This window comes from Sturnus vulgaris, chromosome 4 (assembly GCF_052056855.1).
Source record: "Sturnus vulgaris isolate bStuVul1 chromosome 4, bStuVul1.hap1, whole genome shotgun sequence".
Lineage (NCBI taxonomy): Eukaryota > Metazoa > Chordata > Aves > Passeriformes > Sturnidae > Sturnus > Sturnus vulgaris.
In genome coordinates this window covers 53,294,636-53,320,765 of record NC_142246.1, presented here as the reverse complement: position 1 = coordinate 53,320,765, position 26,130 = coordinate 53,294,636, and the positions used below count along the sequence as shown (strand labels likewise).

General features: G+C 37.4%; 1 protein-coding gene across 5 annotated transcripts in view; it reads left to right on the top strand.

The window, feature by feature from the left end:
• GRID2 (glutamate ionotropic receptor delta type subunit 2) overlaps nt 1-26,130 on the top strand; it is a 679,862-nt gene that overhangs the window by 132,146 nt on the left and 521,586 nt on the right. For all 5 annotated transcript variants that reach the window (XR_015803327.1, XM_014875285.2, XM_088163983.1 and 2 more), the window contains exon 2: nt 7,262-7,417. Coding sequence is in view for 4 of the 5 variants with exons in the window: in XM_014875285.2 (XP_014730771.1) it covers nt 7,262-7,417 (156 nt within the window). In the remaining variant the exon portion in view is untranslated. The remainder of the gene's footprint in view (nt 1-7,261; nt 7,418-26,130) is intronic.

Genomic DNA, 26,130 nt, shown 5'->3' with positions numbered 1-26,130 from the left:
GTAGAGTCTTCATTTAATTTTTCAACCTGTGAAGCCACCATTCTTCCAAAGCTTGGTCGGTATACTCCAGAGATAACAAAAAGGAGAAGGTGTAATACAGTAGATACCCTCCTGAAGTCAAATAATTTAAAACAAATAACAGTTTTCAAAGCCAAACAGAACAGTATCAGTTATTTTACTTGAGATTGGGACATTAAAAACAGACATGTTTTAGTAGAAGAATGGAGAGACTTTCCTGTATTTAGATGACAACTGCACTTTTCTGACTGTGTATTTCAAACAGACTTTGCCTCTAGCAATTTGCCAGATTGAGACACCTGTGAAATTCTTTGTTTGCTTCTGTTTCAAATATTTCAAGTTAGAAAAAGAAAATAGTAAAGGGAAGGAGTTGCTTTTTCACTTCTGTGATATTCCAGTCATATAGCTGATCTGAGAATGTATTAAATGCTTATGAAAGGAATAGAAATAAACTGTGTGTTTTTATGGCATAGCTTCCAGAGGGAGCAGAGGTATCTTTTGCAGTGTTTTGGGTAAGTGGTGCCACACAAACTTGGAAGCACTGTATGAAACTCAACAGTCTTGTTTCTGGATGAAAATTGTGAGACTTCATATACCTAACCTTAGGCTTGTACATTCAAAAAGCATTTGCTAAACTTTGGTGTGAACAGGGAAAATGTTCACTCTCCAGTCCTGCTCTTTAATCCCTGGTTTAATTATTGTGACCAACTATAAAGGTAGTTTCTCTTATTTACACTAGTAATGTACAATTTATATACACACACTAGACTGCAGAATTAGATGGCAAGATTCAGAGGGAGGATGGCTTCCCTAGAAAATAATGTAGGGAGTTTTATTTTGTTGGTTTTTTTTTTTCCCACGTATTCTGATTAGGTGTGGACCTTGTATTTAATAATTGTGCCCTTTTTTTCCCCCCATTACATTAAAAATGGACAGAGTTGTTGTTATTTAAGGAATGCATACTGCAGATGGCAGGTATCTATATGCAGGCATGTGTAATGTATGGTCACCCAGTGCCACTGAACTCAGGGGAACAGGTGCATTGCTCATGGTCTGGGAAATTATCCTACCTTTTCTATCACAAGCAGACCTTTACAAAAGTCAATATAAAAAATGACAGTAGGCCTGATGCTTCTCTTAGTTGATCAGTCTTGTGTCAGTGGTAATCAAGAAACTGTAGGGAAGTTTTCCTGGTCTCATCTGTGCTGCTAAAAGTAACAAGTATGTGTAGGTTTAGTGTTGGCAAATACATTCTCTTAAGCTGATTGTTTTAATTTTCTGTTATATGTCTGATGATAAGTAGTGGAAGGTATGTGCTAATGTCTTTATTGTGCTTGTTAAAAATAAGAGATATATAAGTAGAAGAACAAATCTTACCTTTACAGTTTGGTGGGCATGGAGACATTACATTATTTGCAGAAGGAGATGGTGCAGGTGTTCCTCAGCCTACCCTTGCTGTCTCTTTTAACATCATGGGAGCTGTGAAAGCCTTGAAAAATTAAAATGAACAAACAAGAAGTGTTTTCAAAAATTTCAGCTTGACCTAGATGCACCCTGGCACTAAGATCCCTGTGGTGCAGGGCAGGGAGGCTCTGGGGAGCAAATACACGAGGCTGGCGATTCCAGATGCGCAGGATTAGCTGTGCCCTGAGCTGAAGCCCCGCGCTGGCCCCGGGTGAGGCAGCCGTGGTCCCCATGGACCTGTGCTGGGCTCGGCATCCGCAGCCCGACGTGCCAGGTGGCTCAGGGCACATCTGCTGGGAGCTCCCTCCTGATGCAGGAGGTGGAGGAGTTCAACTGCCTTAATGCTGCAATGACAAAATTAACCTTGCTGTGCTGTTTCTGAAACTTAAGCAACTTAAAAGACAAAGGCAAAGCGTGCTGTTTTCCTTTCATTGACAAAATCAAGATGTGATTGCACGTACTCAGCTGCCTATTGGTCAATAGAGAAGCTTAACAACAGCTCTAAATGTGTCACAATGAAATTTAGGGTCCAATTGTATGAGTGCATGCTGAATACCATGGTAATGGGAGCTGCCTGCACAAGGCAAGGTCTCTATGTGACTGCCTAAATTCCTACATTACTTCAGCCTCTCTCTAAAACTCCTGCAGTCCCTCTTGTTGTTGTTGGCAATAATGCCATTATCATTGGCCTGCTAAAGCTGCATGCATATATACAGTAAATCAGACATGATAGCATGCAATATACCCAGACATTTGCCCCTGTAGTTAAAAATGAATGGATTTGATACAGATTCTCCCAATCAGGCATTCACATGGCCTAGAAATAACATGAGATTTGGTTCCACCATGTATTTGAGGATGTCAAATACCAGTCTTGGGCATCTAGAAATTAATGTTTCCCAACCTAATTTGATACTGAGGAGCTGGACCTGTGGCAATGAGCTCATAGATCTGAAGCACATTTCAGATGAGATCTGCCATGATAAGTCAAGGCTCTCAGCTTCCAGTTCTGAGCATTAACAGCATGGCCATCCTTCTCCCAGCAGCAGTGTTAAGTTTCTTGTTCATAATAATAATTCAGTAATTCAATAATAAGCAGCAGTTGAGAAAATGCAGTGGAATTTGATTCAAACACTGGAAAAAAAAGTTGGCAATATCCGTGGCACAAAGAATTGTCATTGAATCAGGAGCTGCTGAGAACATGAGATAGAAGCTTTTTGAGTGACTATGTAGACTTTCCCATTTTCTTCTTTTTCTCTCCAAACATTCCTGGAACGAACTAGTAAATTACTGTGCAAAGCATATATGGCTTTTGTTGGTGAGGTGGCTGTATGCAATGTTAGAAGGTGAAAATCAAACACGTGCTGAAAGTGAACTGTGACCTCAATTCACAATGGCATTTAATCCATGTACTCTTTGAAATAAGGTACTTAATTTTCTGAGACTAAGATGGGACACTGAGGCCCAGAAATGTAATACTTTCATATGTAATAAAATTATAGCACTTGAGAACACTTCAAGCAGTGGACTTTGTCCTTTCTTAGTTGATAAAAGGATGAATAATGGTTTTAATCTCTTCATTCTTGCAACGATGACGCATTTCTCTCGCATTTTTGTTTTCTGGACTGATTCCACAAAACTGCTCAAATCACTCTAGAAATAGCTGATAATATCTGATTTGGATTATATTTTTTGTGTGTGTATGGGTCAGTAGGACAAGGGATCTTTCAAAAGCTATTCTGATGAAGTTATTGGTATCTGAACTTATTGAGCACTTCTCTGATTTGGTCTATATAAACTTAAAATGACAAATTTCTGGTGGCATGGCTGAGTGCAAATGAGGTAGTTAAATGCAAAGAACTCTCTGCTAAACCACATGACATTATTGATGTGCTGAGGGTTTTTAAAAAGCCAGGAGAGAATTATGTTTGTGCTGTCCTCATCCAGATTCTGAAATAAAGCTGGAAGTAATGACATGCTAATAAAACAGGAGGGGAAAACTGGTGCAGAGTAGTTGCTGCATCAGCATGTTGGATCCTGATGCAATCATGGGGATGCTCCTTGAGCATAGTCAGAAATGACGTGTTTAGTGTGAGGCTGCTTCCAGCTGAGATGAGCAGCAGGCCTGGAAGAGAAATGAACCAGCATTACTTTTGTATAATTTTGAACACTTTCTCCCTTTGTAAATAGTGTTTTTGCATCATTTTTCTAGAGAGTAAGTTCCTTACAATATCTATAGAAATAATTTTCTTTTCCTTCTAAGCTGTTGCTACTTTCTGTAACAACTTTGCTTATGGCCAAAAGGGTTCATTCTAGACATGTAATCCAAGTGAGTTTGTGGCCATCCCAGTTCTCTCATTTCCAGCTGTATGTGAAGAAATGACAGAGCATATAGGTCTCACTAGGAAAGTAATTTTAAGGTCTGATACTCTTTATTTGTTCATTTGTGTTGTTTGACTTGGTTGAATGACAATATTTTGAAGACTATACATAAAACTTCGGGCCTTGGTGAGAAAATATGATACCTCATACATAAGGTTTAACTGAACCTTAAAGTTAACTTTAAGTTAAAGGTTGCATATGGAGCTAGAGGTAAATATTTTGATAAACCTCTCTCACATCAGCAAGATCAATCCTGTAAACTAGAGGTTAATTCCTGAAATGACAGAGAAGGGAAAACATTCCAGTAGTGTTAGCACTGTCTAAACAAGCCCTTCCATCTTTTCATTTAAATGACTTGTCTTTTAGAAAACAAGCAAAAATAATCTCTTCCACTCCCATCTGTAATATAGACATATGTATAGACACACGAAAAACAGTTGAAATGGGGACAGAAAATTATATATATGAGAACAGTAACAACTTAAAAATAATTCAGGAATTTGTGGCTCAGCTTTCTTTTGTTTTTAGGTTTTCAATTTTATATAACTACTGAAATTAAATTTTGAGAATCAATTATGTAATAAAATTTCTTTTATCACTGTTTGAAAGTATAATGCATGTGCTGCTGTGCACTGCCATCTCCTGAAAGCAGCAGAGTAATCTTTATTATGTCTTAAAAGGCTTTTTGTGTAGGGAAGTTAAATACTCTAATGAATAAGGCCTGAATTTCTAAAGGAAAACAATCTAATTCCTGCTTGGATGCTCAATGTGTGAGCATCTCTGAACTGTATTTAGAATTTTTCTGTTTAGCATCATATGAACTATGTTTAGAACTATTTTTTCTTGTGATTCACCTATATATCTATGTGTTTTACTTTTGGAGATACTTCTACACTAAAACATGTGTGATGCTGTTTCTATGAGGTAGTTTCTTTAAAATATCAGATATAGTGTTGGTTATAGGAAAAACTTTGAAATTTGCGTCTGAAATATGGAGCCATAAAAATGTAAGCAGAGGTCAGAGCCAAGTCGTTAAGTGAGAAAGAGCAGCATTTGTGAAAACAGCGTGGAGTTTGATCTAACCCAGGCCCTTATACATTCAGGTGCTACCAGAGGTAGGGTTTTGCAGGCTGAGAGACTGGAGAAAAAGCATAGAGTTTATTAAGAATATCTGTGTGTGAAAGACAAAGATTGTCAAGAAGTTTAATCTGTTGAGAACCTGCATGGATTCACCAGTCCAGGTTTATCTTGGCATCAACCCTCAGTTGCCCAGTGGAAGGGCAAAGGTGCTGAAGGGCATTTATATGATGACACATGCAAAAGAAACCTAGTTACCTGGCACTTTGATGTATCCTCTATTCAATAAATGACCTAGATGATTGTGGGGAACAAGCCAGGCTTAAGATGGTATTTCCCATCTGTTGAATAAGAAGCTGAACTCTGCAGCATTGGCCAGAAGATCTTTGTTTTGCCATGCTGTTCAGCAGCACAGTCGACAGCTGCCCTGTGTGTGTGCACATGAACTGTGTATGTTCACTACTTTACAGTATAGCATTTGCAGCAGAATTACTCTACAGGGATAAAATTTGACTAATTGCTATAATTATCTTCCAGTTCTTTTTTTACCCTTTAATTTTACCCTTGTTACTTTGTAGCCATGTAGAATAGTTCCTTGCAGAACGTGTTTGCAGGACTATGTCATTATTACCAGTGTAGGTGGAACCTCTGTGTGGGTTTGGTTTGAGTTCCATGAGAATAGAAACATGCTTTAAAACATGTTTTGGACACAGTTTTTTGTCCCCTTAAATGCTATGTGTATTCACAAATAGCTGTTTTGTGGAGAAGACAGGATTTGTAACATCTTGCATACCAAGAGTGTTCTCAGTCACATGCAGCTTTGCTTTATGGTGCTAAATAAAGCAAGGGAAAATGGAACGGGGGCAAGGGGAAAAATGAATGTTTTCAAGTGAGATTTGCACGGAGATGACAGGTGAACGAGGTGGAGAGGTAAAGAACAGCTGTTCCAGATGGTAGGAGCTTCAGGAGGGAAAATGCTGGAGTCAAAGCGGTCAGATTGTAGGAAGAGATGATGCTCGTGAAGGATGAGTGGTGCTGGCAGGGAGATGAGTGTCGGAGGTCAATGGGAAAAACACAGCAAACAATGTGTATGAAGTTTATTTACCCTAAAGTAGCCATTTCTTCTAAATGAATCATTTTCAGTTATTTCCAGCAGTGATTGTGGGTGTTTACCTGCAGTCATCAGTGATCAGCATTTTCTCTGGTGTTTGTTTGCCTTGACATTCACTACTTTAGCTGAGTTCTGTACTCACAACAGACACTCAAGAATAAAAAACATAGTTTTCAAAAGTCTGGTTTTGAAGCAGCCTTTCTGTCTCTCTAATCTACTGCCTGGAAGTGAAAGCTTTAAAGGTGCTTGAAAATCTAATAGCCTTGATTTTTAAGGTTTCAAACAATCTAGCATTTGTCATAGGACTATAACACTGTAATTGAAGCCATCTCTGGATAAATAGTTCATACAAAAAGCGAGTGTAAAATGATAGGAAATCAGTGATGCTAAAATTGATGCTACAGTTTTAAAAAAAAGGCTTAAAACTTCTGGATTGGTCTTGGAATTCTTTTTCAATACACCTAAAGATTTGGCTAAATGAGAGTTGGGCACTCTCACTCTGCCAGCTCCCTTTGAGTTTATTGGTTCCCTGTTTAAAATGTTCTGCTTAAATGTTTTGAGGAAATAGGCAGAACATTCACTTTTTGTGAGATTTATAAAGGCTGAACTTATTTTAATTAAGCATTTAAATTTAAATTTAACTTATTGACTTCAAGAGTCAGACAATTAGCTGGAATTGTTTTGCAAACCCTTAGAGGTATTACACCTAAAATAATTTGTATTGGCTGTCTATTGATGGTGGGTGTTAATTCCAGCTCGTTTTCCCGGTGCTGCCACCTTTTTAGGCTTATTTTCACATTGTTTGAACTTTCTATTTTTTCTCAGTAGACATGATGTTAAATGTAGATCCCAGCCCACTGTAGTCATTCAGTATATTATATGGCATCTTTGGAAAAAAACCTAAATTCTCATTTCATGGTCATGCTCTTATACAGATCATTTATTTTGTGCCTAACTAGTTTCCCCTGATATTTTTAGCTGGAATCAATGCTTCCTTCAATATATGTCTTAAATGATGTCAAAGTGTAAAAATTCTGTATTATGTGAAGCAACTTCTGGGCTCTTGATGGAAAAAACTGCTCTTAAGGAGTGAGGAAGGGATGATGTTCTAGCAAAAAAAGTCTTAAGTGCTTTTGATGAATGCTTTGGGATACTGCAGGTGAAAGGTACAATGTGATTTTTTGTTCTTTTTCTTTCTTTCTTCCACAGGGGCGATTTTTGATGAATCTGCCAAAAAAGATGAGGAAGTTTTTCGAATGGCAGTAGCTGATCTCAACCAGAATGATGAAATCTTACAAACAGAGAAAATCACATGTTCAGTGACATTTGTGGATGGCAACAATCCTTTCCAGGCAGTTCAAGAAGGTAGGACAACTAAAGAGACTTCCTACTGTTGTTTCGGCTGTGACGTGCAAAATTACCCTGATAGTTTCCTATCTTTATGGGACTTTGTCATTTTTGTTGGCTTATTTTTATATGAAATATCAAATTGTGTATTTAATTTTGGATTTAGCTGCTTTGATTTGTTGATCCTAGTGACTTATAGCTACAAAGTCATCTTTTATCCATTTTCTTTGTATAAGCTGTTGAAATGTGATAAAGACAGACACACTTTGCCTACATCTTTCCTCTTTTCCAGGCTGTTTTGAAGCTACTTGTCAAAATGATGACTACTTTCTACTCAATTTTGGTTTTATTTTGTGCAACTAATGGCAATTTGTTGGGAAACATAGATTGTTGCGTGGATAACCTTTTCAGCCCACATACCTGGAATAGTTACCTATTTTAAGGGAGGGATTAGAGAGAACCTGAGGACTCCAAGTTGCCTGTGCTCAACATGATTTTGTTCTCAGCCTGTCCTTTGTGTCATTCCACAATTACTAGACAAAGGATGACGACATTGCTTTGGGCTCCTGTGATAGTGGCAGGATGATAACAGAAAATAATATTTGAAATCCCTCTGAGCTGGATTAGTAAATCACTGGTGTGACTGAGCAGTTCTCTGGAAAGACAGCTGGGAGAAGTCTTTTGAAATACGGATTCAAATTTGGGGTTTAAGCATTTGTTATTTCTTTGCTCTTCTGGAACAGTAACTTCTGCCTAAGATGCCAAAGTTATTAATTGCAAGTATATGACCAAATTTTTCTTAACAACAGAACTAAATTTTGGTGATTTTCTAGCTCTGCATTGCCACTTGAGATTTAAGGGAAATAGCAATTAATGTCTCCAATATTCGTGAAGTCAAAGTTTTGGCTTCAAGGGAGTATTGACAAGCAATGCTAATGAAAAAGTATTTAATGGTTATTTTGTTGGGGTTTTTTTACTGATGACTTTAGTCTTTGAGAATTTAGTGATTTAGTAATTTTTTTGTTCTGTTAAATTTTACAAGTAGCTAGATCTGTGTAATGAGAAGCATTGAAGTCTTTGCTTGATGTGGCTGAAGCAGAAAAAGACATGATTTTGAAAGTATTCCAATTAGAATCAATTTCATCTCTTTCAATCTGAAAAGGCTAACATAGAAACAGGAACTACCCGTTACTTTTAGAAAACAGAGGGGGAAATGAGTGAGCTCAGTTTTTTTAAGATGCTTTCTACATTGTTGGTGTTGAAGCTTTTTTTTCTTCTTTTTTTTTTTTTTAAACCAGGATGGATAATGCTAGCTGACGCTCTGCTCTTGGCATTAATTGACTCTGAAACTTAGCAATTAATTTCCTGTATCATTGTGGTGGTGTAGCTGGAAACTGTTTCATGAAATTATCTTTTAACTACCTTATTTGTAACTTAGAGAAACTAGGAGTGCCTGGTAAAGTAGAACATTCCAAACAAGTTAATGACCTAATATTTCAATATTCAATTATTATTTTATGTGGAAGTTGTGTTTTTCGTTGTTGAAAGTAGGGTCAGCATTGGAAATGTGAATGGAGCAGATGTGACATAAATTTCATTACCATCTGTTGGGGGGTGAAAGGTCTGTTATGGTATTGATGAGTTCAATGTTTTCCAGTAAATCTGTTTCTTGTAAATACATGGTCAAATACAGCTACATGCCTAGCAAATATCATATTCCCTATATTTTAAGGGCCTTGTGTTTTGTTTTGGATAATTCAAGTGATGAACAACGGTTTTAATCTTTTGCATGTATGTATTGGTGTCATTTTGCTTGTTAAAATATTTTACCACAGTTACGTATTTTGTTTTAACTGAACATGGGTAGAAGCTCCAGTGCAATAATTTGATTACCTTGCACCAGTTTCTTGCCTTTCTCCTTTTCTCTGTATCTCTATATCACTCATCCCTTGCTCTTAATTGTAGTTCTTATAAACATTAGTAGCAGGTAAAGGGACCACACTAACAAAGTGGCACATTGGCGTGGCTTATAACTCGAACAAATGCTTAGCAGAAATGCACTGTACTAAATACCAGGAAAAACGGTTCATTTAAACACTCAGCCATTCTGGTCTTTTATCTGCAAAAGAAATACTAGAATAAGACTAAATCTCATCTTTTTAGATGTGTGATATTCAGTATTCTCAAACTTGCCTTTTTCATGCAAGCATGACCCTTTCCTTGTTAACATAAAACTATTGAATCTGAGGTCCATGGCCTCTCCTATCAAGCAGAACCTAAATGTTAAAAAAAATACTATTAAATTAATTTACTCTTTGCTTGTTTTAATTATTTTTATATAAACTGCCTGAAGTTTGCTTTGTTTTAGGCTACACTATCTGGAGGTTTTTAGGTTTTAACTTTTTTTTTTATTATATAAACTAGAAGAGCCTTTAAAATCCCCAACTTATAATGCTTGGTAAAATATCCATTTAAAGCATTATATCCATAATAATAGCTTAAAATTGTCTGAAATTGGTCTAGATTTGTCTTTAAACTGCCCTTTACAGTGAATAGAGAAGGATAAAGAATTTGCCTAGGATTGTGAATTTCAAAAAACCAAGAAGTCATGAGCAAAGACCTCATAAAACAAGACATGAGGTAGAGCTATTTTTCATAATGATCCAGTAATGGACAACCTGTATAATTTCTTTTATTTCACTGTTTTAGTGAAATTGGCAAGTAACTCCCAAACAATGTAAACAGAAATAATCAGACGCTTCATAATGATTTTGAGGTGTAAAGATAAATAATTCGAGAGGATTGCCAGCTGTGCAGTACTGTGTTCTTCCCTCTGAATCTATTTTCATAAATTATTACGGTGCCCTTAAATGTCTTCCACTTGTACTTTAGGGCATCTCTTGAACAGCTCTGACTGGGGGGGATGATACTATAACAACACTGAGTGGTTTTATCTTAGAAGACCTGTGAATGACATACCCCATAATATCACTGGAAGTGCCCTCAGGGGCCATTTATAGGCATGCTCTAGTGCACAGAAACAAGAGGTGAAAGTCTTTAAGTTAGGAAGATTAGTGTTCTCTTCTGTTGGCCACAGAGAGGGCCAAAGGCAAGTGTGGCTCATCCCATGCCCTTGTGGAAGCTGCAGCCCAGTCACTGAGATTCGTCACAGGGACACTTGTGGAAATGTCCAACTTGGCAGGTTCCTTTCTCTCCTTCTTTCTTTCTTCGATACAAAATGCTTCACAATATTTATAGTACTCTTCTGTGTGGTGTCTCAAAATATTTGTGTGCTTTTGTGATTGAGAGAGGAGGAATATTGTGATTGGCTCTTATATGCTGTGCCCATGTTGGTTACCACAAAGCAAAAGCAGAAACTTAAGTTTTCTTTGTGTATAGATATTTAAAGAAGTAGAGATAGTCAGGTATTACATGGTAGCTAGGCAGTGATTTAGCACTATGAAACAAGGAATTATGGTCTAGACCCATACTGGTGCTAATAATATATATTAGTATAATCTTGACTTCCTTTGCTGTGAGACTCCAATTTACAGCAGTATTTAAATAGGGGTGGGACACGCCTTCAAAAGGGTTTGAGTTCTACATATACTTAAATTGTAATTATTTTTTTATAAAAGACATGCTTCTCTATTTCTTTTCAATGAACTCTTTTCTCTTTCAGTGGGAAATTTGGTTGAAGTGAATACAACAAATAGTTTCTCGTTTGTCAGAAAATCACTCTGTTCTTTCTCTTAGTTTTATTATGCTGGTGCTTACTTCAATACACTAATAATTAAGACTTTGATTTTATGGTTCAGAGCCTGCTGTTTCCTCCAGTCCTTAGTTTATCACGAATAGTATGGCCATACAGTAGCTGAATGGCTGAGAGAACACGTGGGATGGCCTTGGCATTTTTGTGACAAGTGGAGGAAAGGGGTGGCTTTGGTAGCTTGGACCAGATAAAATATTTGGGCTCGTGCTGATACACGTCCTTGAGCAGCACAGTTTCCTCAGCCCTCATGCTGCCATTTCCACTTGCACACTGGGAGTTATGGAGCAAACTCTGCAGGAGTTTGCAATGCTTGAGGCATCCACAGCATCTGGAAAGTAGTCAGAGCTCGGCCAAAGATGTGTGTGGTCCTTGGAGATCCACTGGGAACCTCATGGCAAACATTTTCTTTTCATTTAGTGCTGGTGTGTTAGAGTTTTTTTAATTTTACTCCTTTCTCCTAACTCTTTTATTTTTCTTGTTTTGACAATATCACGTTTTACTTATCTTGAATAATAATTCTGTAGTAATCCAATGTTTTCTTCTCTAGGTTACCTATAACATGTGACAAATAGATTTGACTGATGCTGTTTGAAATAAACTTTGAGAGACACAATTTCCTAATATAATCATTTATTTTTCTTTTTTTTCTTCTAACTCAACCTTTTTGTCATTCAGGGTAGTCACCAGAGTATGCTTACAGACACCAACTCAAGCCTTTGTAATGGCTTTTGAAAGCTTATTGTGATCAGTGAAGTAAATAAGGCAGTGAGTCATAACTAAATGGGATTCAGCTGTAGAGCAACAGAGGTTTGTAGGGCAGCAATATGTATGAAGGTCACATGCAGGATTTTATTCAAGCAAAGTTTTATGGTCAGAAATTACAACCTGATGGATACATCTGCTTTAGCCTTTGGGACTAGATGAGTGTAATAAGATTGTCCTTTCCCATTTCTCTGATCATTGTAGAAATCTGTTTAAATCCACAGATTTCATGGACTGCTAAACTTCCTTTCACTTTGTGTCACTTATTTCTTGATATTTCTCAGCCTTCCTGGTGCTGTTTATTAACCAGTACATGTTCGGTTTGAGATTAAACCTTTACAGGGTTGAACTTCTTCAATGCCCCTCCATTACATTTCCTATTTGCTTTTTTATTTCTGATAAAATGGATTTTGATGTGAAAAGATATATACTGAGGAGGAAAAGAATCAAGTAAGATCCGAGCTATAAAAAGTCAAGGAAGAAGAGGAGGTGAAGTATTTCAATAATGATGTAAAACTCCTTTGTAATATCAGAAACTGTTGGAAGTGTTTGCAGTTGCAAATTGCTTCTATCATGAGCACTTCAGATAATATGATAGGAGATTTTTGAATTACATGTCCTCTGTGCTTTCTCATAATGTACCAGCAATTGCAACACTTTGTTCTGTTCTCAAGGTGCTGGGGCAGGAGCCTACTCCCTTACAGAGGCTTTGTTCTCATTTAAGTCTTGCTAACCCACAAAATCAATCAGATCTTCAATCTGCATAAATGTACTATGGGAGTCCAAGTGTTGACAGCTTTGGAAAAAAGATCTTGCTACATTGGTGATAACATCCTGACAGCTGGGAAGGCAGTGGTTGCCTGGGAGAAGATCAGGGAGAAGGGAGGAGTGAGCAGTGATGGTACTAGAAAAAGGACATATAATAGAGGTTTTGTTTAGGATGAGCAGGATGCACATTTAACACATTTTCAGCAACAATTTCAAAGCTCTTGTGACCTTGCATTGCCCAGAAGTAATCTACTCACAGCATAGTGGAGGCTGTAAAAGGAGGTCAGATTTATTCTCACAAAGGTCTCAGAGTGGTACAGCTGATGTAGTAATTGCAAGACTTCCATCACACTCCAGCCTTTGGATTTTGAGCCCCAATGTTTTCTAGGTCCTAATTGTTTCTGTAGTAGTGTTTTCTTTGATTGTAAGTCAGCTTCCATTATCTTTGTTTCTAGTTTAAAAGCAAACTCTGGCAGCTGTAGACTCCACTAGATCTTCAGATACTTAAAGAATAAAATCATTTATATACAGCTCTGAAAAATTCCCCCAAATCCCCATTAAAAAAAAAAAAAAATCAGCCTGTCAAGAGTGGCTTTCTTCAGGACAGTTTAAACCATGTGAGAAATTAAGCAATAGATATGGTGGTTGAAGAGCCTTCTATGCAATAGGCTTTCCAAATTGCTGAGCCAAAGAGGGGAGGAAGGAGCCTTACTCCAGTGCAGGCTAGAGCAAGATCCTGGCACTCTTTAGGTGTTGTTATCCCCTCGGTCTCCCAGAGCACCTAAACCCTGCTGAGTGTACACTTTATGAATGCTGCATGTGTTTGTTGTGGTTTAAGGAAAGGATACTAGTGTTTCTATGGAAACACCTTTTCTTCAGGTGGCCAGGAGAGCCCGTAACATCATGCCCTGTTACACATGGCTGCATTGCAGCGTTCAAATGCAGTGCTGTGACTGAAGGTGTTTGCCTAGGGCCACACATCAAACCAAGGACTTTGGTGCTTCAGATTTGGCATTACCCACCACACTACCTCTCTGGGGTCTTTCCCCTTGCCTCTGCTTTGTCATGACTTGAAAACAGCAGGAGTGATTTTCCTAATGCTGAAGGCATTTGCCATTTTTGGTTGCCAAAGTTTGGCTCGACTTAATTTTTATGGCAGATTTTGACATTTTTTATCAGAGCTTCCACTTTCAAGTGATAGGCAGGAATTTTAATAGGCTTGAAAGGATTTCTTGCCCAGACTGTTGCTTGAAAAGCATGTGACTGTGAGACTATTAACCTCTAACCCCCTTTAAAAAGGTGGATCAAATAAATGAATAAATACACGCTGGACGAGTGTGATGCCTTTTGATGGTGAGGTGCAGAGTGAATTTTATCACATTATTATAGGAAAAGCTGGACAGGCTGCTATTTTGCAGTACTTAGATTTGAAATCTAGATTGGATCATTTCTGGTTTTGCAATAGACATGTTTCCACTTGCAGTTCACAAGTGCCCAATATGTGTTTTCATACATTAAGCACGGAGCTTCAGTCTGCTGTGTTAATGTACTCTGACACACTGCTAGGGGTTTGCTCTTAAGAAAGCTATGCAGATTGTGGTGTGATTAAATAATATCAGTAGTACATTTAAACGTTTAAAGCCACTGTGCCTGGAGGTTTTTGCGGTATTTTAACAAACAGAAGCATAGAGACAAAGTAAATGAGAGATGCTTCATCTTCTGAAATGCCAATTATTTAACTAGCACCCTAAGCTATCAGTACCCTAAAGTAATCTCTTTAAATAAGTAATGGACAGCCTATCTGGGTTTCCTTCTCATCTTTTTTGTGAAGCAATGTCCACTAAAATCACTTGAGCAGTCAATCATCACTGTCCAATCAGACATGTATATTCCCAGACAGGCTTCATAGACTGCAAGCTTGCAGCAGGTTGTGGCTACTACCAAGCAATGAACTGCTGCATTCAGCTGTTTTCTGCTGTACAGAGTCCTCCTGAGTCCTCTCATAAGATTAATTGGACATTTTGCATTTGTTTGTCCTGGCTAAATTCTGTGAATTAAGTTAAGGTCACCAGGTCCTTGTTTCAACATACAGTTTAGGTAAAAACATGGGTCTGATTCCTTACAGATCCATTTGCTGCATCTATTTCAGTGCTTGTCTAAAATTCAATAGAGCTAATTAATTTTAATTAATTAATTTCTTAATTTAATTCCCCCCTTTGGACCTTCTTTGCACTTCTTCATTCTCTTCTTAAAAATATTTTGTTTCCTTTGCAAGCTGGTTTCATTATAACCTGTTTGTTCTTTGGTCACTGTGTTCTTAGTAAGTGGACCAGTCTGTATTTGAGGCAATTGGGTATTTGTGTGCTTCAAATAATTCTAAATGTACTCTTCTCTCTCTCTGTATAACCAGAGACAAAGTGTACTTTATGGAGGACAGTAGTGTTTTAAAATCTAATTTTGGTAATGAGGAAATGAGCCATGACAACTCTGGAGGTGAAGCCTGAAGTGAATTATGAAGGTCATTCTCTTAGATGGGAAAATTAATTATATTTTAGCTTGGTTCCCTGTTACTTACACCCTTTGTATTGTACACTACTAAGTAATTTTGACTAAATATCAATTTATGAAAAATTATCTGGGCAAAAGAGTCCAGTTACAAGGACAGATTTTGTAACTAGCAAGAGTTTTGGGGTTTTTTTAAACACTAATCATATTGGGAAACCATAACCTTCCATGTTACCTTTTTGAAAGGATGCCTGATGTGGGATTTTAATGCTCATTCATTTTGACTGTCAGTGGGCCTTTAGCTCCTGTGATTACAGACTCTTCTGAAACTTACTTTTCTCCTTAAAATCCAATCTTTTGAAATTGTTCATTGAGTGGTCAGAAAGAATATTGAAGTGAGCCAAGCCACTCTGAAGGATGCAGCCACTAAGTGCAGCACTTGGAGAGGGCAGATGAAACAGGTAGTGTCGATGGTAGTTAAAAAGCATTTACTCTGAGCCTGGAATAGACCTGGGAGTGTTGCAGAGCCTTTCATGTTCTGTTGACACACAAGTGGGAGTTTGGGCTTGGGATCTTTATGTAAGGATATAAAGAATTAACACATGAGGCTTAACTTGATGTGGAAATTAAGCACCTGCTTAAAGGCTTTCCTGAGCAGGGATATACTTAAGCAATCCCAAATCAGTGACTTAATTTTCTTTGGCAGCTGGTATTCATTATTTTGTTTACTTTAAGGGCTTATTTTCTCCAGAAACTTGTAGATCTTTTCAGCATTTTCACATCCTGCACCTTTGGTTGTCCAAAGGTGGCTGCAGCTCCTCTAGTATTGCTAAAAGCAGAAAATATGGCTGCAGGTGCTTTGTGACATCTGGAAAAAAAGTTTGAAATGACAATTAATCTTCCAGAGTGCCAGGCCACAAAAAGCAGCTAAATAAGTAAAAGCCTACAGAGGTTTGTCCTCCGACACTCTGTTTCACAACAAGAGGGTTATGATGCACAGAGCTTGGTTGTCAGAGTACCAGAGAGCTCAGAAATTGCAGTTTCCTGTTACAGGTAAACAATTTATGTCCCTCCCGTCCCTTCGTGACCTGGTGCAGGAAAGGAAGCCAGCAAGAAGCTCCTTTCTTTTTCAGAAATATTATGTGTCTTTAGTAGCAAGCTGTGGCTCAGTGGCAAGCTCTGTGATAGCCAGCCCTTGCTAAGGGCACGGGAAGGGAGTGTCAACTCCCGGTTCCAGGTGCTGCCAGATGTTGGAGCAGCTTGCTCTAATGTTGGATGCCAGGAGCTGAAAATAAATGATCATTAGCTGTCAAATGCAGAAGAAACCAGCTGCCCAAAGAGGGGAGACTTTTGCACTTCTGAAATGCCTTTTCAATGAAAAAGAGTATGAAAGCTTTGTTTCCTGAACAGAGAAGATGAATGTTTTGAGAAAATGAAATCCATTCAGACTTAGCAGGAGTTAAAAAAACAAAAAGTTGCCTACGTTGTAACAGTTAACATTCTCTCTAATGGGTGTAATCTGAAGAGTGAAGTGATGTAAAATAGGGATTTGTCAAGATATTTGTAAAAAGGCTTATTAGTTCTACTTAAAACTTGAAATTTGAGTTTTTTCCTGAGGTTTCAACTAATCCTAATTGTCTGATAGTAAGGAAAAGGGGTAAAATTGTTTAGATGAAGGAATAATGCAACATTTGTCTATCTTGCCTTTAAATCTATTTTTCTTTCTTAATTTGGCACTGGTGTATCACATGCTGAGCCAAAATCGTATTCTTCTGTGTGCTTAACTGGTTGAGTTCCACACATCATGGAGTAGAAACTGGTTATTGTGGTGAGAGCAGGAGAGAGTCTAGAGGTACCTATACAACACAGGAGCAAGCAGCACCTAGCTCGGTTGAGTTACCAAAACACAGTAACCTTGATTGAGAATAGAAACAACTGAGTGTGAAACAAGCCTCTGAAAACACTAACTTAAATGGTTTTTAAGCAAAGTTATTTGCTGTCTGAGTTTATGTGGTATTAAAAGATGTCTTGTTCTACTTTGATGTTAAAAAAAAAGCAACCACAAATCAAGAAAAAACTATTAAGAAAAATATTCCTGTATTTGAGGAAGCAAGAATTTTTTGTACTCTTTGTTAGTTACAACTACTTATTTCTTAATACAAAAAATGTGCCTTTCAATAGCAGATAACATTATATTGAGAGTTACTAGGAATTCTGCAGTTGGGAAGTTTTGTCTTTGAATTTTATTTGTAGGATTAACATTTCAAAAGGTCAGCATCCAGGGAAGCTCCAGGCACAGTTATTGAGTGGCTCTGAGTCTTACTCAAGTCACAATTTTTTAAACATAAAGGATACTTATTTTTCAATATTTCTCTATCTACCATGGAGAGTTTCTCTGGCATTATTTTGTTTCTTTTTCTCTGCATAGTACTCATGCCCAAAACTCCATTATTATTTATTGTGAAGATTTGTTAGGTTTTTTTGTCAGAAGGAAGAATAAGTGGTCATAATTCATGCCAAGTACTACTTAAACCTTCTGTCAGCTGAGCCTTTAGATCAGTAAGACTTGTTTGAATTTGGCTCTGAATCTTTACAGACAAAGTTCCATAAAAACCAATTTGGCAGGTTATGATGGCTTCTATAGCATCAAAATTCTCAAGAATTGGTTTTTGCATATGAAAAGCAGTTGTGGTTGTAACAAATGGGGCTGGCTATGGCTTGTCTCAGTTACTCCTCCTTTCAATAAACTTAGCAAGAAAGGCAATGTGTTTTAACATACTTGTTTTTAGCAAGTTCTGTAATCCTAGGATTCCTTGGAATTTGAGCACAACTAGTTTCAAAACTCCAAAATGTGCCTTAGTAAATATATTTGATCGTGCCAAGATCATATCTTGAGATTTTCTGAGTTTTCTAAGTTGAGAGTTTCCAAGTTCTTTTGTGTCAAGTCTTTAAACTAGGTTGATAGATATGCCATCTTTTCCAGTTCACATATATTTTTCCTCCCTGCATGAATTTTTTTTTTCTGTTCAGACATTTAATTCATGTGCAGTCTAACTTGATGAGAAAGTCAAAAATTTCCGTGTATGAGCAGATGTTCCTTGTGGAAGCTCCAGGGGGTATGGGTAGTGAATATACTGGATCACCTTCTATTCCTAGCCAGAACAGACTCTGGAGGAGCACAGATGGTATCTGGAGCCTTCCTTGGCAACTGTTGATGCTCAAGCTCTGCCACGAACTATGCTTCAGAGAAGAGTTTTAGACTTTACGTAATACAATGCCAGTTGTTGCTACAATTGGGATGACTTTTCAAGACCCAATTCCTTCATCGAACCTATCAGCGAGCTCATGTTCTGTGATGTTTGTGAGGAGTGCACCTTGAAAAACAGCCCTTTCCAAGTGGAAATGGACAGCTGAAATCAGCCGCTTCCAAAAGTGTGAGAAATGTGTAGTCCTTTCTGCATTCTTAACATTATGGACATTTTTAAAACTAGTTACACATCAGTATATTAGTTTTTAAGCTTTAAGTTATTTTCTGGAGCTTCTACCTAAATAACAAGGATAAATTTTTTTGGTTTATTACTTAAGGAGTTGGCACCTTGTAAGAGTTGGTGCTATGTATCTTCTGTCAGGGATTTTTAAATTCCAGATTTTTCTTTTATTTGTTTTTTTCATTATTTGGCATTATTAAATCTGTTTTCCTGTTTGTTTGTGCTCCGTGCCTTCAGCTTGTGCAATTTGTGCCTTTGTAGACCATATTTTGGTACTGTTCTTGAAGAAAACTTGTTGTGAACAAACTTGGTGCACAGTTGCACTCACCCCTAGCATTAATGGGAAGGGAATTTAAGGAGAGAGGTTCAACTTTTCCTATCACCGGCAGTAATAGTGACTTGGAAGTTTGTCCCCTTTTATTTTTCATATCCATTAGTGCTTAATGCAGGGACCAACTCATGTAGAACCCTCCTCATTGTCTATTCATTGGCCTCAGGACTTGGACTTGATAATCCTTGTGGATCCCTTCCAACTTGGATTATTCTGTGATTCTTTATCTGAACGGGAGAAGTAATTTCTTTTGCAACATAAAAGAAAAAAAAATTCAAAAGTATCTGTGGATGAGTGATTTCCTTTGATAATGAAAAGCAGAATTTTGAGTAGTTTCCCTTCATGGGAATTCTTGTATTGCTGAACTATACGTTCTTCCACAACCAGCTTCTAGAGAGCTTCTTGAGCTTTTCTTTAAAGGATGACCTCTTCCATTCTTCTCCCCTTGCTTAGTTTATTCTTGTTGGTTATTTCTGGATGGTCATTGCTTGTATCTGTAAGTGCTTGTTGTATACGGCTATTTTTGATGACATGATTGTTTAAGAATTGAGAACAAAAGTACTTGTCTTTATCCAGCTTTAGGCATATGAAAAGGTCTAAATTACCTCTGGAAATCAGTATGGCTGCAAATTCTTGGAAAGATCAGGCTCGGCAAATCTTTCTCATAACTTGAGTGTGATCAGTTGTGTACAATAGCAAGCTGGAAAATATTACATGTGAGAAGATCCATGGGCTCAACAGTGTGTCTGTTACACTTATTTTATTCAAAGTCAAGGCTTTGAAGACAGAAACAAAATAACATTAATAACACTAGGTTACTGTAGTATTTTCTCTGTGTTGCAAAATTTCCTTGCTGCTGAGATCTTGGTGGGTGTCACTGCTCAGCAGAATTAATTTCCAACTTCAACTCAGATTCTTCACAATGCAAAAAGGTGTGCAATATTAGTAAAGGTAGTTCAAATATGCAAAATGTAAGACTAGTCTGTCAAGAACAAACAGGAAAAAGCAGGATATGAGGCAAGCTGTTATTGTATGGTTTCAGTGAAGATTTCTTTCTCACAAATTGACAAGCTGAAGTGTACCACTGTGTAAGAAAAGTGAGGGATGGTAAAAAGTGAAGAATGTGGAAGCAACATTTAAAGATTTGTTTGTGCCTTTCCAATCATGATTGAGATATGTGTTAGTGTTGTGGTTGGGGTTCTTGTTGAGGTGAAGCAGGTGAAGAAGCAGGAAGGGCCTTTGTGAGGGTTTCACAGAGATGTTTATTTCAGCCACGGGTGGGCACAGTCCCGGAGCTCAGAGGCAAAGGCAACGGTCTGGGGCTTTGGGTTAGCTACATGGGATGAGCAGGGTGGGGAAAGAAGTATCAGAGACCAATTATCAGGGGACATGGGGGTGTCACAAGGGTGGGGTTAGGGCACAGAGGCCAACAGGGAAACAGGGCGGGGGTGCCTTTCAAGGTCTCCACATGTTAGAATGCAGTGGTGTTAAGATTAGAGATTTTGATCAACTGTCTAAAGGAAAAATGCAATAAGTTCTTGATGACTTTTTAAACGCTTTTTCTGGAAGATGTAGAAGCCAAGTAAACAAAAATGTAAGTATTTATTGTCTGTATCACAGTAAAAATGGCTTGCAGACCACATTCTCTTCATCCTCCTCAGATTTTGAATGGTACTGGTGATACGGAGCCACTCTGGAAGCAGCACAAGTTTCACTACAAGACTCCCATTACTTATGTAAGAGGAGTTGAAAATTTTTGAGGAATGGACATCTCAGCTTGAAGCAAAAGATCTTTTAATGCAATTTTTGGTGAGATGTCCGCATCTCAAGAGATCTCTACTTTTTTCTCAGCTGCAGGATTACAGAGTCAGTGCAAGTTCTCTTATCTAGGAAATTATTACTTCCTTCAGCCTTTTAAATTGCTCTGTTTCTTGAGGTGAATTAGGATGGCTATTTTGGTTTCAAAAGATAAGTGTAAGTCTTTAGAATCATAGTACTGTTCAGACTTCACAGACTTGGAGAACTTTGGGGTGATTGTGTGTGGTCACTGGAGGGGTTAATAGACTTTTTGATTAATTCAAAAGAGTTTAGTTCGAAATAGTTATTTCTTGGAGAGAGCCGTGTTTTATAAAGGATATGGAAAAGCTGGAGGAAGAAACAGCACAGATATTTTTGTATGCAAGAATCTTTTTGGAGTCTGGAGAAAAGATCGCAGCCTCTGAGGGCCTCACTTGTGACGCACAAAAGAACTTATGCAAAATTAACCACACTTATTTTAACTGTAAATATTTATCAAGCAAGAGTAAATTATATCATTCCAAGATCTAAAAATATATTTGTTTATATGATTCTTTTGTAAAAGGAGATGAAACAAATGTTTTAGAGGAACATGAAATGCACCTGCTTGTCATGAGTTGAAAAACTTTTCATCTAATGTGCCTGACTGATTCAGGATCTCTTTTTTTTTTCTTCTTCTCTCTCAATTTCTATTGAGGCCTCTCAAATTCTGCTCAAGAGTTGAAAAGCTAACTCCCATGGGGTTGGGTTATACTCCTTTAATTGATGTATAGATCAGAGGAAGAGATATGCATGGTTTAAGCTTAATTCTCTAGTCCCAGTTTCAAAATAGGAATTGAGTAGAAAGCCATGACTGTAACCTCTGCTGGACTTGGCAGAAGGTCTGAAAAATGATATTGCAAGAAAGGGACAGGTTTGAATTTTTCAGCTAATACTAAGAATCTGAAGATATATCTTCAAATCAGTCATGTCTATAAACTCTTGATATTTATAACCAGCAACACATTAATGGAAAAGAATATTCCATAGTTAGAAAAAAATAGTTTTGGGTAGAGATGTGTGTGGATACATACAGCATATTAACTGGTGATTAAATTGTTATTTTTACCAAGGCTGCAAGTGTATACATGATGTTTTCGTCAAATGCATCTGTAATTTTTCTGTTAAAACTACCATTGTAGCAGCAACTTGAGCATTTGAAATAGATGTTTCCCAAAGCTTTACCTGGCATAAGAATCACTTGGCAGATGTATGTACCATGCAGAGTCATTACATCTGGCAGCTAGAATATATATCTGGATAGAATAGATTGTCGTTTTGGAAATATCAAATTTTTGGAAAAGTAAAATAGGATTCTCTGGTTTTGTTATATGTGGATGACAATGAACTTTGAAATGTTTACCTGCTTCCTGTAGCTTGTCTCTTAACTCTTGTAGAGCCTGCAGTCTGATTATTTCAGAAATTGTTTCTCTATCTAAGGATTCACATAATTTAATTTTAATAATATAATTTTGTATTTCAAGTCTCAGCATAGAAGTACGTGGAGCATAAATATTTAAATGGCCTGCTTTCTGAGGTTTACCTTTGCTGTTTCCAGGCTGTCTCTTGAAATAGTTGAATCAGTTTTTGTCTTTCTGATGACTCTGTTCTGGACATCACTAAATTTAGGAGCGCATGATCCTTGGCTGGGTTCCCTATGGCAGATCTCCTCATTACAGATCTGCAGGGCTCTGGTCATATGGACTAGTAACAAGATATTTACAGTGGGCCAATGGGAGTTGAAGGTTGCTTTGTACCCAGAGAAATTTACTTGTGTAAGCTAGGATATGAGTTAAAAGAGCAATAGTTATGTCTGATCTAATCTTAAGAATTGCTGTTTTGGAACAAATTTCTAAGCAGGTAGAGCCTAGGCTGTTCAAATTTTGGGCTACCTGAGATGCAGTTTCACCATAACGTTAGGAGAACATAGAAAAGAATCCTTTAGTGTTTACAAGACGATACTTTCATTTTCTTGTTGCTTGATATTTTCATGTGTGTAAATTCACATAGTTTGGGGAAGATGGGAGAAGAGGTTTAGGAGGGAACAGAAGAAAATTTTAGAGTGTTCCTTGACACATGGAAATTTCCTTTCTTTTGGTTTAGTGTTGTACTCAATTCTCTTCCTGTACAATGCGAGGTTTTGATCAGCATTTGGTTTTCTGCAGAATAAGTAACTTACATTCATTCCAGAAAAACTGTCTTGCGAGCTTAGATGTCATTTCAAGCAGTTTTGCCTCTCCAGGTAAATAGTAGTTTATACCAAGACTAATTTTAGAATTTCCCAGAATATATAATAAAATAGGTCTTTCCCCATAAGTGTACCAGCACTTCAGCTCAGCCTTTCACAATTTTTACAATCACTGGTACCAATTATAACCTGTTCCTCTGAGTCTATAATTTTTCATTATTCTCTTTGTGTGGTTGAAACTGCTGTGAGAATCCTGTAGTTACCAGGTCACCCTCCTTCACTGTTGCGGAAGTAACACTTTTAGTGTTGCAGAAAAATTTCCACTATTTCAATCTTGATTTTAAAAATTAGTAACAGCATATTTTTTGGCTAAATCTTTTAGGATTCTTGAATTCTGGACACTTATTTTTACTGCTTGGGAAGCATTTGACCTTGGTGAATGAGATAGTTCCCAGAAAATGATAGAAATGTATTCTGAAGATACATCCTTTTAGGAATGGTAGTTGCTTTTTTCCCCACTGTCTCTTTTTGTGCCAGCCAGAGTCCAGCCTTCTTCTCAGATCACAGCATCAGTACTGGGACTGTTCTGAATGGCTGTCCCCATGGTGTGATGAGGTTCCCTCAGAAAAAGCAAGGCTATGATAACAAAACACAGATGTCCAAGTAGAAGAGACAAAGTTTCCCCAGGCTGAGTGAATACCACTTGCCATTGGCAAGTTTGGAAGCTCCTGTGAGTGCCAGTTAGATTTGTGCATGTTTTTGAAGGATTGGAGAATCCAGGGATAGGGTAGAGGAGAGATTTTGGAGGATGATAATTGCTGTCACTAGAAGGGGATTGTACCTAAGCAGTAAGAATTAAACGTCCCTGAGCATCATGAATCTGTTTCATTGCATTCACCCACTTCCTCTGGCAGCACGTTCTGGTTGTTTTCAATAGCTGTATAAGCAAATTAGAGCTGTTTATTCCAACTAAAACTCTGAATACAGTGTAGCCAAGCCGAAGTTTATTGCCTGATTCACCTTTTGCCCCTTGCTTTGCATTATTGTAAGAGGGCAAAAGAGCTTCATGTTTTATTCAGTTAATACAATGTATATTTAATTTGCATTTTTAGTGTTTTCAAAGGTGAAAGATAACTTCAGCAGTGCTGAACGTGATAATTTAATTGGCTGTAGGGTAATAATGGGATTCTCAGAAATGGCTTAATCAGGAGATCTTGCAAGGCCTTAAACAAATGCACCAGTCAGAAGCTCACCTGTGCTGAACTGCCACACACCCACGAGGTAGCAGGAAGTTACAGCTCTGTTGCCTCTTCATTTAATTCCAAAGGACTGCAGGAGGAGAAACAAAACCTAAAGGGATGAATAGAGGCTACCAAGGCATACTAAACACTGCTGAATGCTTTCCTTAATTTCTCTGCTGTTGGGAATGGTTGGGATTATAATTTCCTTGTGTACCTTATAAAAAGAGGAACAAAAAATGGCCTGTATTAAAAGGCAGCGTATAAAGTTTGTGATGATGCGTCACAATGTACTCATTATTTATCTGGAGTTGATCATCTGTCCTAATTCAATGTCTGTATGCAGGATCTGTGCTTCTAAGACAGCAGTTTTTACATGTATGGCTTGTGTGTTACAAAAGATAGAACAGAAGATGAGACAGGAATAATCCAGGATTTTTGTTGCCTAGCCTATGCCTTTGGCAACATTATTCCTAACTCAGGGGACAATTCTATCAAGCAAAAGGGTCTGCATCCTTCAAATTAGATGCTAAGGTGATAATATCTTCAACCAGCTAATAAATATAGAAAATTTTCTATCTGAGTGCAAACTCAGAAAGAAACACATCTTTAATCAAATTCAAGTTGGTCCAGAGCATTTATTTATCTGTAGTGTGTAATTGTACCATTCATGTTTTATTGAGCTATTATTGCCAAAATAGAGTTCACTTAAAGAACAATGCTAGGTATTGTTTTTACATTGTTACTTCAGTGTGTCTGAGTGTTGGCTTTTTTTATGCTACTTTTAACATTGGTGGTAGATGTAAAACTGTTTTCTTGAAAAGCTGTGTGTCAGCAAAGCTGTTGTTCTAGTACTGAACTACACACACAGTGTATGCTTTCCTCTTCCAAGCCTATTTCTACATCTTCATTCCAATTCGTAGTTTGACTAGCACTTAATGTACATCTTTTACTGTTTTCTTATCTCTAGAGCGTCTTTTTTAAAAAATTCTATTGAAGTGTTCATGCAATGGAAGGTTTTCGTGGTGTGAAGTTACATGGATATGAAAATATCCCAAGTGTCTAAACCATGATTTTTGACCTGAAGTGGATTAACTTTCCTAAGATTCCTCTCCTGCCTGTTCCTACAGTTACATATTACAAATAAATGTTCTTATTATTTTTGTCCTTCTGATGTCCTTTTTAACTTTTGGAAGCCAGAATTGTGAATATACTCATTATTACTTATCTGGAGTTTATTAAGATGTTCTGTACGTTGTACAGGAGTATGACATTGTGTTCATTAACTTTCTCCTTTTTAGACATATTTAAGTGTCCTTAACTCTATAATTTTCTTGGCATAAGAATCACAAAAGAAAAAAAAGAGTTTTGTTGTGACTCACCAGATGAAATATCCTTGCACCTCTTACCTCCATCTTGTAAGCCGAAATACACACGTAGAACTGGCCAGGGGATGATTTCATTGAAAACACAGATTTAAAACTCTATCATAATGGTTTCAACAGCATCAAGCTATAGCATTTGTGACCAGTTTAATCCTGTATGAATTATTACTTAGATAAAGGTTATTAATTTTCTGCTGCTTTTCAGTTAATGACAACATGCCTAGAAAGTACTCAGAGGCCTCCCTGTTCACCTGTCTATTGTAGGGCATTGAGTATTTGACTTTAGAGCAGAAAAGTATCATTTTTCTGCCAGGCTTTTAAATTATTTCAATTATTCTTTCTATTAATAAAATGCAGATGTTTAGCATCATTTTTAAAGTCCAGATTAAGGTAGAGAGAGGGAGGAGATAAAATTGATTGGGAATTCTATTAGGGCTGCTGTGTCATCCCACTTCCTA